Source organism: Centropristis striata, chromosome 8 (genome assembly GCF_030273125.1).
Source record: "Centropristis striata isolate RG_2023a ecotype Rhode Island chromosome 8, C.striata_1.0, whole genome shotgun sequence".
In the NCBI taxonomy this organism is placed as follows: Eukaryota; Metazoa; Chordata; class Actinopteri; order Perciformes; family Serranidae; genus Centropristis; species Centropristis striata.
In genome coordinates, this window is record NC_081524.1 from 36,298,125 (window position 1) to 36,311,464 (window position 13,340).

The 13,340-nt window shown below is 37.4% G+C and overlaps 1 protein-coding gene across 1 annotated transcript in view; it reads right to left on the reverse strand.

The window, feature by feature from the left end:
• Positions 1-344: 344 nt before the first annotated feature.
• LOC131976078 (transmembrane protein 65-like) overlaps positions 345-13,340 on the reverse strand; it is a 61,179-nt gene continuing 48,183 nt past the window's right edge. Inside the window, exons 7-8 of the mRNA XM_059338974.1 lie at positions 4,499-4,604; positions 345-3,207 (exon numbers count right to left, since the gene is read on the reverse strand). Of these exons, the coding sequence (XP_059194957.1) occupies positions 3,052-3,207; positions 4,499-4,604 (262 nt within the window). The 3' untranslated portion in view covers positions 345-3,051. The remainder of the gene's footprint in view (positions 3,208-4,498; positions 4,605-13,340) is intronic.

The following is a 13,340-nucleotide window of genomic DNA, read 5'->3' on the forward strand; positions in this document are numbered from 1 at the left end:
CAGAGGGCTCTGTTACTACTATACAAAACCACAAAAACAATCGTATCTTGAAAAAGAACCACAGTGGTTTGTGACTGTTAAGGCAGCCAAAAAATATATATTTTTATGACAGCAATCAAAAATCAGATCTTTTGCATTAAGTTTCTTGTGTTATATCACCTCCAGTGATTTGTATCTTGCACAATTTTAGAACAAGTTATGTTTATGATTCTTACACAATAAACATGTACAATAGGGTTTTTTTTTATTTGCAGTGCATGCAGGGTGGAAATCAAGCAATCAGATCAAAAATCCTAACTACATAAATATGTTCAGTTCTCTTCTTCATTGTTACCACTGGTTAGGATTACTGTCACCCACATAATAAATAACTAGAACAATCTGATACAGGGTAAGTCTTCAGAGCATGTTTAGTAAGTTTAGTTATGGACTGTAACACAGAGCCATCAGTTGCAAAGTCCTTCCTGTTGAAAATACTAACAAAGGTTTTTTTGTGCTGACAAATATTTTCTAATCTTAACATTTTCCTTTGAGAATATACATTGAGAACATACATGAATATCAATTATAACAAAAATAAATACATTTTTCCTTTCAGTGACACGTGGCTGCTTCCTTTTCATTTCCCAACAGATTCAACGCCATAAACAACAGTCTTCTGTTCTGCTGATGAGGTGAGAGTGACAAACACAACTCTACAAAAGATAAATTAGTAAATCAATGACAGCGGAATGAAGATTTGGATGCATGGTCGTGTCTTATAATCCCAAATAGATCCTTCGTGTTTCATGATTAATAAGAGCAATAATTATCATGATAAAGTGATTAATTCTAGGGAAACTTAGTTGAGACATTGAGGGGCTTGAATACTAAACAGGAAAAGCAAATGATTTATAACCACAAGTATGCAGCAGTATGAGGTTTAACTAAATTAAACTGAAAGAAACTTTCTCTGAATTTTAGCCAGCAGAGGGCAGTAGAGCAGAGACAATATAATCTATCTATAGGTCTTGGGCAAAATGTGTTGTGTTATAGTATTAAAAAGCAGATATTTCAGAGTGGAAACGGAACAACAACCGTCTCATGAAGCCCAATAAAAACCCTCCACTTGGCTTTAGTTGTGTTTCCAGGCTGCCCTAACTTATAATAACTGGTGTGTTGAAGTTGAGCTGCAGGTTGTCGAGGAGATAAATCATATGGCGCTGGAGCCAGAGGGTCGATGCAACTGGGACAGAGGTCTCAGGTGGTTCAGTGCTGGCATTTCTTATCTTTCTGCCACAGCTACCTTCTGTCTCTTCCTCCTTGTGTGTGTTTCTCTCCGTTCTGCTCAGAGGAAAGTAAAAACCTGCTCCTACCTGGCTGCTTACATTCAGTGTACATGGGAGACATTGGGTGCATGTTACTGCATCGCACAGCGTAAAATGAAGATATCACCAATGAAAAAACATAAAAATCTAAAAAAGTATTGAGGCAGCTAGCAGATGTTACACATAAACCACCTGTGTTGTCACTAAAAGCAGCTGACTGGTTGTCATGGAATGTTCCCATGCAACTAAAGTGAATCCTCAATTATGTTTTGAGGGAAATTTATTTTGAACAGTTTTAAACTTGGTTAATGGTATGAGACAGTGACAGTTTGGTTAGGTTGACTGTTTGTTCGACCTATCCATCCATACCAAAGAGAATCTGGGAGAATATACATTGCCCTCTAAAAATAACTGATAATGTGGTTTAGTTGCATGGGGAAATAATTTCAGGCTTGAATGAGGCACACTGCAAAAAAAGCCAACTTGTGTTTTTTGGCCTAAAACAGTGATTTAAGTTGGTAAAACTGAAGCCAGTTGTCTGCTCAAAAACAAGTTGGTGAGTTGTTGTTACTTATATCTTTAAGTTGGGGTTCACAACAAGGGACAATAGTTCTGCTAACTCTTATTTCTTTGTTGTGAAATGCGGGAAAGCGGTGAAATTCGGTCATTAGCGAAAGCTAACGGCTAACTGATGCTAGCGGCTAACTGACGCTAGCGGCGCTGCTTGTTACAGCTACAAGAGTAGCCATTAGCGTATCAATGCTAACTCAAAATTGTGGTCGCAACATTAGCTGACATTTCATAGCGGCGTTACAATCGTGCCAATTCAGCACATTGCAGAAGTTAGCAGAAGTAAGGATTAAAAGTTATTACAATGTAAAATTATAAGTTAGGACAACTTACAGTTGAGTTGACAAAAATCTGAATTCAGAGTTGAGCAAACTCAAAAACAAAACTTAAAATATTTAGTTTAACTGTCCAACTTAAAATTTTATCGAAGTTTGTTGCCTTGAAATTTTGAGTTCACCCAACTTTTCTTTTTTTGCAGTGCAGGCAGGCAGGAAGTTTTAAGACTTTGACATCATCAACAGGCAGACATGCTTGTAAAACTTAAGAAATAATGTTCATGATGCAAAAAGTGACCCTCTTTCCTTCGCTCATCAACCTAAAAACTGAAATATTTTAACACTGCTGAATCAAGCCACTGGCAGGCCTCTATCTTCAGTCTTCCTCTACATGAATATATGAGAAACCTGCAATACCAAAATGCCATGTGTGATATTTTAGCTCTTTTTTTACTTGCACTGATACTAAAGTTTCTAGTAATATTTTAGGAAGCCCTCAAACTGTCACCCCTTACCTGCCACCTAACCTTATGGAGTCAGAGGTTTATATATTCAACAGAGGAGAGAAAGAGGCCACTGCTGTGTGTTATAGATAAATTAGTTTCAGCCCATGTCGGTCAGTCAAAGTGAGGTTATGGTGCATTATTTTGAGTAGCAGCAGTCCAATGAATCAACCATTTCTTGTCTCTTCAAGAGACGGCCAAATCCCTGTGCTTAAGTTCATGGTCTACAATCAAATAATATCTAAAATCCTCTTCAGAATACCTTTGGTAGTTTGACTGGGCCCAGTGATTAGACTGTAACGGGTTCAATTACATTTCCATACAAGGGCAATCAGTCCCAGCTTAAAGTATTCTAATGGATTCCAAATAGTATTTGTTTCCAGCGAGATGAAAGTCTCAGTTTTTGCTGCTCTCTGTCGGAGCAGGTGGTGGTTGCGTTTCCTCCTTCGCCTCCTTCTTCGCTTCTTTCTTCTTCTTCTCATCATCGTCCTTGAAGAAAAATAGAGGAAACATGCCGAGGATACAGCCGATGCCGACGCCAATAGCTTTGCCCTGCACAGAGAAAAATGGAATGAAGAAAATATTTCTACCAAAATACATTTTAAATTAAAACAATATTCAGCTTTACAGCTCAGCTGTTTCCAGTAAAGCCCTAAATAAAGGACTTTTTAATAATTTATTCATCAATTTGCCCCAAGTATTAAGAACAAGTTAATCAATCAACAAACAAAAAAGCATTATCATTTAATTGCACATTTTAATTTATGCAGCACCTATAATTTAAAATTGAAAGGGAATGTCTGAAAGGAAACATTACTAAAAGTAAAAATGAGAACTCTACCACATCGATTTCCCATTACACTTTGTCAAGTATTCTATAAACATGTTTGTAAGGGAAATATAACAGGTATTGTGTCCAACATAGCAGGACAAAAGCCAAGACCTTTCACTATCAGCAACGAGCCTTTTAGAGGACGACTAATCACTCAACCTAATGACAGCTAATTACATTTCACACTTCAGCAGTCACAGCATATTAAAAAACATTCAGGCTTAATTCTCTCACACAATGAACGAGTGATTGAAGGGCCACATCACAGACACTTGTGTTCCTGTTGTCACTCTACAAACCCCTGACCTGGTTTAATGCTTACGGTGCATTACATAATTAATTGAAGCCCTCAAATGCTCTTTACAGCAGGTTCATATCCACTCTGACTGTGTTTATGTTAAGTGTTTATCAGGCTTTTTTGAGAACACTATGCACCTCCACCTATACCCAACATCTGACTTGTTGCTGCTTACAAAGACAAACACTTTCTCTCATTTTCACCACTCTAGAGCAGTAATTCTCAACCTTTTTGAGTCGCGACCCCCAATTTAACATGCATGTTGTCCGCGACCCCTGCTCACTGAACACAATCTCACACTCACAGTTCAGATCACCCAAAGAATAAACAAAATGACCACAAAAAGACACAAAATGACAAAAAAAGGAAACAAAATTACCAATAAAACACAAAATGACTAAAAGAAACACAAAATTACAAAAAAAAAGACTAAAACACATTAACACATGAACACTTTAACACAGTGGAGACAGAGCTGACTTCCAAAATGATTTGCCGACCCCCAGAAATCATCTTGCGACCCCAATTGGGGTCGGGACCCCAAGGTTGAGAACCACTGCTCTAGAGGGCACACTTTTTTAACCATGGAGGCATGAGGGGGGGCGGTTGCCCCTCCTGCCCCCCCTCTGAGTCCGCCACTGCTTATTTTGACTGTCTTTTACACATACACACTCTAAAAAGAGAGACACATAGTTTGGTATGATGATACTGACCGCGTGAGAGCTGACTCTGGTCTGCCACATGTCAGCCTGTTTGGGGCTTAAGTCAGGAATCTGCATTCCCAGCCGGTAGGCCAAGGCCTCCACATAACCCGCCAACCTGGAGGAGTCAGACAGAAGGAAGAGGACTCAAACTTACAGTAACAACCATTTGTAAAAGAGAGCTTCTCATCAGTGCCCATTAACGTGCTTTTTAGGAAGATGATGAATTATCCTTTCACTTTGTCAAGTGAAAAAATGACATTTAACAAAATGGACAGCCTGTTGAAGCAGAGCAGGGAGACACAGTGACATTAAGGTCAGTAACAAAGACATGTGGATCAGTTATCGACAGAAGTTCAGTCTTTGGCTCTGAGCTTCATATTTTATTCAAATGTGAAATTACAAAAGGTCAAAGAAAATATTAAAATCTTGTAAATTTTTTTTTAAAAAGACCACAATGACTTATGGGATCAATTTTATCACTAAAACAAATGTGATACATGTTGTGACTCATACATAGATTAAATTTCCAACTTATTCGTGTTTGTTTTGTCTCCTTTAGATGTTTTTCAACATCACATGTTATGATATATTAAACAAATCTAGTGTAACAAAGTAAACAATCAAAATGAGCAATATTAACTGGAAAAAAATGAGAAATCAGCAGATGAATATTTCAGTCTGCGCCCTGCTGATGCCATCTGTCATAAAACCAGCAGGATGTCAGATACGAGCTCTAATAACAGAGAAAGAGAGCAGCACTTGACACAGAAGACAGAACAAAGACAGATTGCAGTGGATAAAGATTGTGTTAATCGAGTAACAGAGATGTTTCATTAGGAACTCCTCGCTAATGATGCAAAACTTTTTTTTATTTCAATTGTAAAGTTTTGTCTGAATAAAACTGAATGTGAATGAGTAGATGATGACTTCTGTGTTCTGTCCATTATACAGTAGATTTGAAACTTTTACAAAGAACTAATAAAATACAGATAATTAAGTTCTGTTTATGTTTATTAGATAGATTTTATTTTGAGGGAAATAACTTATTTTATAGTTTCTTTTTGCTGTTTAACTTAAGAGAGTTAGTTGGGAAATGAGAGGCTTTGTGTTTTGTTTTACACATTTTATGATTTGGCGCCACCCGCAGCCCTTTCCCTTTATTCTGTGCCTCACTTGACTCCACTTAAGCTTACACACTGTGTTAAACAGACCACAAAACCACTTTGTAACATCTATTTTAAGTTAATTGAACAATAAACAGCAGCGGCTGCCTTACTACATCAGCTGTATGTAGCTTCCCTTAATCTAAATTTAAAAATAAAATGGGTTTTTAACAGTATATCAGTCAGTTTGATTACAAACAACCTTTTTTTAAATAATATGTATCATGTTAGCATATAATCAATTGAAATATTTGGTGTTAAAACTATTTTTTGACACAGTGCCCATCTATAAAGTATGACTCAAGTTTTACATTTTGCTTTGGTGGTGCATCACAGTGGCGGTTCTACACAGGGGCCTCCACAAGAAGAAGCCCTTGGCCCCTGCTGTGGCCCCTGTGTCAAATTAATAATAAAATCATCAATTTAAAAATGATGAACAACGGAACAATTCATACCTATTTTATGTTCAAACAATATCTCATTGTACACAAAAGGAACCCATAATGTGTACATTGTATACTAGTTTAATTGTGCAATAAAAGCTAAATATAAAGATCATTCTCACTGTACTGCCCTTTCAAAATAAAATAAAAAGTAATGATAATGTTGGTGAGTCTCATTGCTTCAATCAATGTAGTTCTTCCAAATATGAGACTTTTAGCTAAAATAAAGGTTTTGAATGCTTAAATATAATTTTTGACGATTTTCAATGTGCTCCTCTGATTAAACACTGGCCCCTCCTTGGGCCCCACAGTAAAATTGGTCTAGAACCAATTACCACTCCTAGTACTAGTGCTATCTGGGGCCTTATGGAAGGTCTGGGGATTTGTAATCAAGCTTTGCTAATATACACATTGAACTTATTGCCATTACAAAGGCAGTTACAGTGGAATAACCGAAATAATACCTGAAACCGAAAGTATTTGGGGAGCTGCTGTACCATCCCATAATTCTGTGTGTCCAAAAATATAGAGCAGGTCAAGCAGCTCCAATGTGAGAAAATAAATTCAAGCCAATATTTGAGCCAGGTCTAGTTCAGTCACCGGCACTAATGGATCCCCAGTTCACTGCACACACAAATAAGCTGCAGCTGGAGCTGTCGAGTCAGGAGAGTGATAAGTACCAAGTAGCATATTTGAGAAAAAGATAAGGAGACAAGGAGAGGAGGCCCATGTGTGTTGACATGTGTGTGTGCCAGCCTCATGTCAGTTGCTTTTCATCACAGTAGAGCAGAAATAATAGAAATAGATTTTTTTTTTTTTAAATAAGATTTTGGTAACACTTTCTATGAAGACTACATCTATAGTGCATTATGAGCGCATTCATAGTGAATTAAAATGCTCATTATAATCAATCATAATGCATTATGACTGCATTCATAAACACATATAAAGCTTCATGATGCACTATATCAACAGTTATAAATATAGCTTATAATGACTTATAAATCCAAATGTCTTATGAGTGCTCTTGACTGGTTATAAACTACAGGCTGACTGATGAGGCTTATAATACATTACAACTACTCATACCCCTCTATACACACACCTCAACAATCAATTGTTATAAGGACTCATAGGATGCCATAAGTATAAATAAATGATCAATCATGATTAGCTATACTGCATTAAAGATGCGTCTATATGAACCTCACTTTACTTAAAGCATACATTGATCATTTATTTATACTTATGGCATCCTATGAGTCCTTATAACAATTGATTGTTGAGGTGTGTGTATAGAGGGGTATGAGTAGTTGTAATGTATTATAAGCCTCATCAGTCAGCCTGTAGTTTATAACCAGTCAAGAGCACTCATAAGACACTTGGATTTATAAGTCATTATAAGCTATATTTATAACTGTTGATATAGTGCATCATGAAGCTTTATATGTGTTTATGAGTGCAGTCATAATGCATTATGATTGATTATAATGAGCATTATAATTCACTATGAATGCGATCATAATGCACTATAGATGTAGTCTTCATAGAAAGTGTTACCAAGATTTCTCTATAGTAGGAATGAGCGTACATTTATAGACCTCAGCTTGCTGTATGCTAAGAGATGTGTTGCATTATTGTGGATAAAGGTTTATAGACCAAGTACAACTCAATGGATAAGACAGATGTTAGCAAGCCTTCCTTTAGAGAGAATAACTTACATATTAAAGGCTAAACGGCATGTATTGAGGACATATGGAGCCCTTTCATTAACTATATTAAAGACTTAGATTTAACGGATGAAGAAGTGGATAACTAGTCTTTGTGGACAATGCAGATTCCGATCTTGTCAGATTCATATTGCTTTTTCTACATACGTGTTTTAATTCACACCAATTACAAACGATACTCAATTGTATATAGATTACCATTTTCCTTAACAGGAGGAGCATACCTTTTCCAAGTGTTATGTTTTGTTTGTTTTTATTTTTCTGTCTATGTAAATGCAGCTATCTTAAAATATGGAAGTTGAATGACGATACATGAATGTAAAAGCTGTATGTCAAAGTGTTATAAATTGAAAATAAAATAAAAATATTGTGGGGAAAAAAGATAAGATTTCTTTCACTTTCTATTAGTACAGATGATGGAATATTTCAACAAATCTAAACAGCTCACAAAGACAATAATTACACTACAGACTACTATAGACAATTATATCATAAAGTTATGATTCCATGATATGCATCCTCATACATTCATACATTTTTGTGTCAGATGCATACATTCACACAACTACAGACACTCCTGTTACTGTAGTTAAAATATTTAACATATTTTCAACAGAAAAGGCAAAAGAAATCAGGGCTGCACCAGAAAATACCTGCAGTATTCAAAAGCCTGAAATGATGAAATATACTCAAAGCAAAGTCGGCTAGGACCTTGAAAAATTTCTGTGCATGAGATTCGCTGTGTGGGAAGCAAACAGGAGGCTCAGGAAACTCAACCTCGCTGCACCAGAAGCAATAAAAACCTTCCTGGAACAACAACTGAATCTATTAACATTATCAAAGCATTCCCTTCAGTGTTGGCAACAGCCAAATGTGTCCTGCTGCGAAGGATTTAAATGGTTAAAAGGGCTCAGCTGCTCTGATATGGTTGGTTTTATCGAGGAAATGATTTGATGCAGACAGCAGCGATGCCACTGACAGGAATGTGGAGCAAAAATATTGCTGCAGTTGATGATATATATGGTGTATTTTCAAATAGGTTGGCATGTTGTTATAGAAATAATCCTTTGACAAGACAAACTAGGATTATGCTACTATTTAAACAAGAATTCACCCTACTGAGGGATCCTTGAGCAATTTCAGGCTATTTTTGCGATAACGATATTCTTGGCAATATTACCAAATACTTAAAAATATATAGAAAATATGATTTTTTTTTTTGGTCTGTATAAATAAATAAAAATCTAAAATGTAGTGTGAAGTGCAAATCTCAACAGTTGCCAAATACAAAAATGTTTACTCTTCACTCTTGAGTATGAGAAAATAATAAAATTAACCATTTAGGGGTTCCGGGGGCAAATTTTAATGACATTTTGTAAAGGAGAATAAAGGTTCTTGTATGTTTTATTTAAGGCTCTTATTTTGACGGTCTTCTTGTAAGTTCTGTGGTGGATTCTGTTAACACACTGTGCTCTTATTTTGAAAGCTGTATGTGTTTAGCGACAGAGAGTAAGTAGCTTTTTGTGATTAAAACAACTTTAATTGTTAGCTAATGTTAGCTTGTGGCTAACAAAATGCATAATGCGGCAGTGTGTTTGGAGGGCAGCTCGGTATAGTCAGTTGTGTAAGTGTCAACCTTACGCCACTACATCAAGAAGTAGGAATGTTGCCAATATCATGATATGCATTTTTTTTAACCATAAAAAAAATATACCGATATTATCGTAAACGATACGATATGGCACACCCCTAACAGTGGGTGTCTATTGATTTTTTAAATCTCTAGAGTCAGACACACAGTCCACTTTCACACAGTGAGCATATGTGAGCGCAGACTGAGCCAGAGGTCTATTCGTTTTCAAACCTTACTAATTTCTCATGTATTTTAAAATTGACACGTAGGGAAGCTGAGAAGAGCTGAACTGAATCCCATAATAAACAAGTTTGAGTTTACCTTATATTGATTATAAATGTACTTAATTTACCACCAGCTCTCTGGAGACGGTAATAATTTCACTACAACTGTGTGTGGCTATTATCCTGGTGTTTGTCAATGAAATGAAAGGTTCATTTGCATAGAAGGGGGCCAATTTTGCACCAAATGTATGCATATTACGTCATTTTAATACGTGCAAATAGAAGTGGAGCACCAAGACGCAATTTGCATGGCAGTGCAGTTCAAGGTGCAGGTGCTTTGAGAATTACACATTATATGCACATGTTTAATGGCCGCAAGAGCCAAGCAATTCTTTTTCGTATTCGCCCCTGAATCCCTTGTGGCCTGTAACAGATACTGGGCTTTAAACCTGCGTAGAAGAAGGCACACATACTAGACTTTCCCTAAGGGGATCAATGAAATATCACTCTCTGTTAATCCTGACAAATTAATCAAGGAAAATATGTAACAATTGATAATCCATTCTTTAACTGCCTTTATCCGCTTTTGATAACACAAGGTCATGGAATATGCTTCAACATATCCCAGCATGCAATAGTTGTATGGCAAAAATACAGCCAAGGAAGAGGAAGCACATTTGAGAACCCATTTTTTATTCCCTGGGGCACACTTCTTGAAGTTTTTGTCCTGTTTTGTTCGAAGAATGCAGTAATGCTTTATTGGCTGCCTCATCTGCCCCAGAAAGCCACTTTTGCATTACGTCCATAAGGAGCAGCAGCTGAGACAGAGCAGCGCACGAGGAGCATCAGTTACAACCGGCTGAACGGTCAGAATGACTCATAAGCTAAATTACCGACTTCAACCAGGCTGAGCTGGTTTCCCACATCTGTCAAAACACACACATACACAGAGGAAAATCTTACAAGTTCACCCAAGCATGAACCCCTTCACATGACAAAATATTCACACAAACGCATATGTGGCTACAGCTGCACAGATTGCTCACCACAGGCACCAAGCTCAGTGTCTCTTGGTTGAGAAAGACAGACGTTGAGTGGGAAGATTTACAAACAATCATTCAACGTAATCACTACAATATTGACCAAAGAGAGTCCAGCGGAACATGCTGCAGTGGCAGCTCAATCGATATGTGCTGTCCGGGTACATGACTGAGAAAATCACACTCTAACAGAGAAGGTGGAGTCTGTGGGAGTTGTTGTGAATCAGCCTGTCTTACATCCCAATGCTCTGTTTCCTGTCTCTATCCATTTACTCTGACTTGAGATGGATGATCTGTGAATAAATCAGAAAATCTATGCATTAATCAGAGTCCTCTGGCTCCTAATGGCATTAACAAGAATCCATCAAGCCTGAAGAAAAAAAAAAAACAGCGCCAAGAGGAGTCTACTGATATCGGAAAGCAAATAAGCCACATAAAGTTGTCTCTCATCTGACAAGAGTGTGTTGTTGAAGCCTTTAATCATTCATTATCCTTAGCTGATTATCTTGACTCAGTTCGCGCGGGGCTGGAGCTGATGCCAGTTGAGATTGGGTGACAGACCTGGACAGGTCGCCAGACTATCACAGGGCTGACACATAGAGACAGACAATAATTCACGCACTCATTGACTCCTACGGGCAATTTAATGACACCAATTAACCCTTTATCAGGCAAAGAACTATATTTGGTAAGTTCAGGTAATATTTCGAGAAAAAAGTTGCAAATTTACTAGATTAAAGTGGCAAATCTACAAGAAAAAGAGTCGCAGATTTTTTTTTTTTTTTTTTTTTTGCCATTTTTACATGCTTTATTGAAAGTGAGAGACAGATAGAAAGGGGGTGACAGAGGGGAGGACATGCGGTAAAGGGAGCTCAGGCCGGATTCGAACCCGGCTCCACCACAGCGAGGACTGTAGCCTCTATACATGGGGCGCCTGTGTAAACCACTACGCTACGGACCACCCCAAAAGTCGCAGATTTAAGAGATTTAAAGTGGCAAATCTGTGCGAAAAAAGTTGCAGATTTATGAGAAAAAAGTGGAGGAAAAGCAGTTTTTTTTCCCCCAGATTCACCACTTTAAATCTCATAAATCTATGCATTTTTTTCTCGTAGATTTGCCACTTTAATCTTGTAAACATTTTTCTCAAAATATTATTTTCATATGTTTTTTTTTTTTTACACATTCTGGAATTGTCTGGAATTTGCAAGTATTTCAATGAGTGCCCTATTAAGGGTTAAAGTGGTGAATCTGGGAGAAAAAAGTTGCTTTTTCCCACCTTTTTCTTGTAAATCTGAGACTTTTTTCGCACAGATTTGCTACTTTAAATCTCCTAAATCTGGAACTTTTTTCTTGTAGATTTGCCACTTTAATCTAGTAAATTTGCAACTTTTTTCTCGAAATATTACCTGAAGTTACCAAATATAGTTCTTTGCCTGATAAAGGGTTAAACCAAGAATGAAAATTTTTGGACTGTGAACCCGCGAACCCTTTTGCAGTGAGGCATGCTAACCATCACACCACTTTTTAGCCCTGACTGAAGCATTAAGCTATTTAATTTTACTCATTTAATTATGGCTGACAGGATAGCAAGCTAGCTAGGGCTGGCTAGTTCACTTGTCTGGAGCTGCCTTCCGCTTTCTACCCAGTGAAATAGTCTCTTAGCATTGGAGAGCATGTAGACCAGGGGTCCCCAAACTTTTTTCGGTGGGGGCCACATCAACTTTTCTTTCTGTGATGGGGGGCCAGGGTCAGTCTATAACAGGAAATGATATGGGCCAAAGTGACCACCATTGTTATTGTGTAAATATAAGGATCATTTGTTGGCCTTGGCACCACCTGTTGGTTTGCAAAAAAGTAAGAAAAAGTCTTCACATGTTTATTTGAAGTACCACAGATATTCCTTTTATTTTGTAGAAAATAAAAACACAAGCTGATACCAGTTAAGAATGAGGTGATGTGATTTTGTAACAGGTACAGGTGAAAATAGATTCTGCATTCAGAAGCTTGCCTTGCCCGCGAAAACTTGACGCTTACGGCTTGGCATCACGTAGATCAGAATATACCATTGTGTGAGGGGGTGAAAATGAGCTACTACTGTAAATAATTCACAACTAAGGTCAATTTTAATTAGAACGCATACCTTAATCATTACATGTGGATATTTTATAAATAAATATATAATAAATGCAATTTTAAAAAAACAGGCCATGTTTAGAGGGATTGCTTGGGATAGTTAAGTGGGCCACTCCAATTGCTTTGGCGGGCCGGAAGTGGCCCGTGGGCCATAGCTTGGGGACCCCTGATGTAGACCATCAGATCCTGTGGCCACCAGTCCACTATATGGCTCATTTTCTGTAATCAGTGTTACACGAAAGCATGGCAGAATCAGCCAGCTAACAAGCTAACTAGCCAGCCATCCCTCTGACTGTGATTTTGACTGAATGGAACCAAAGTGAAGGCAGACAGACAAAACAAACAATGAGTTTCTTTGTGTCTTTCTTGCAAATGTAAACTAAAGGAAGCTGAGCTGAGACACTAAGTATGTTAGGAGTGTTTTAATCAATCTCTAGAGCTTTAAATTTGGCTCCTATAAGCAGGCGAGAACAACTCTAACTGAA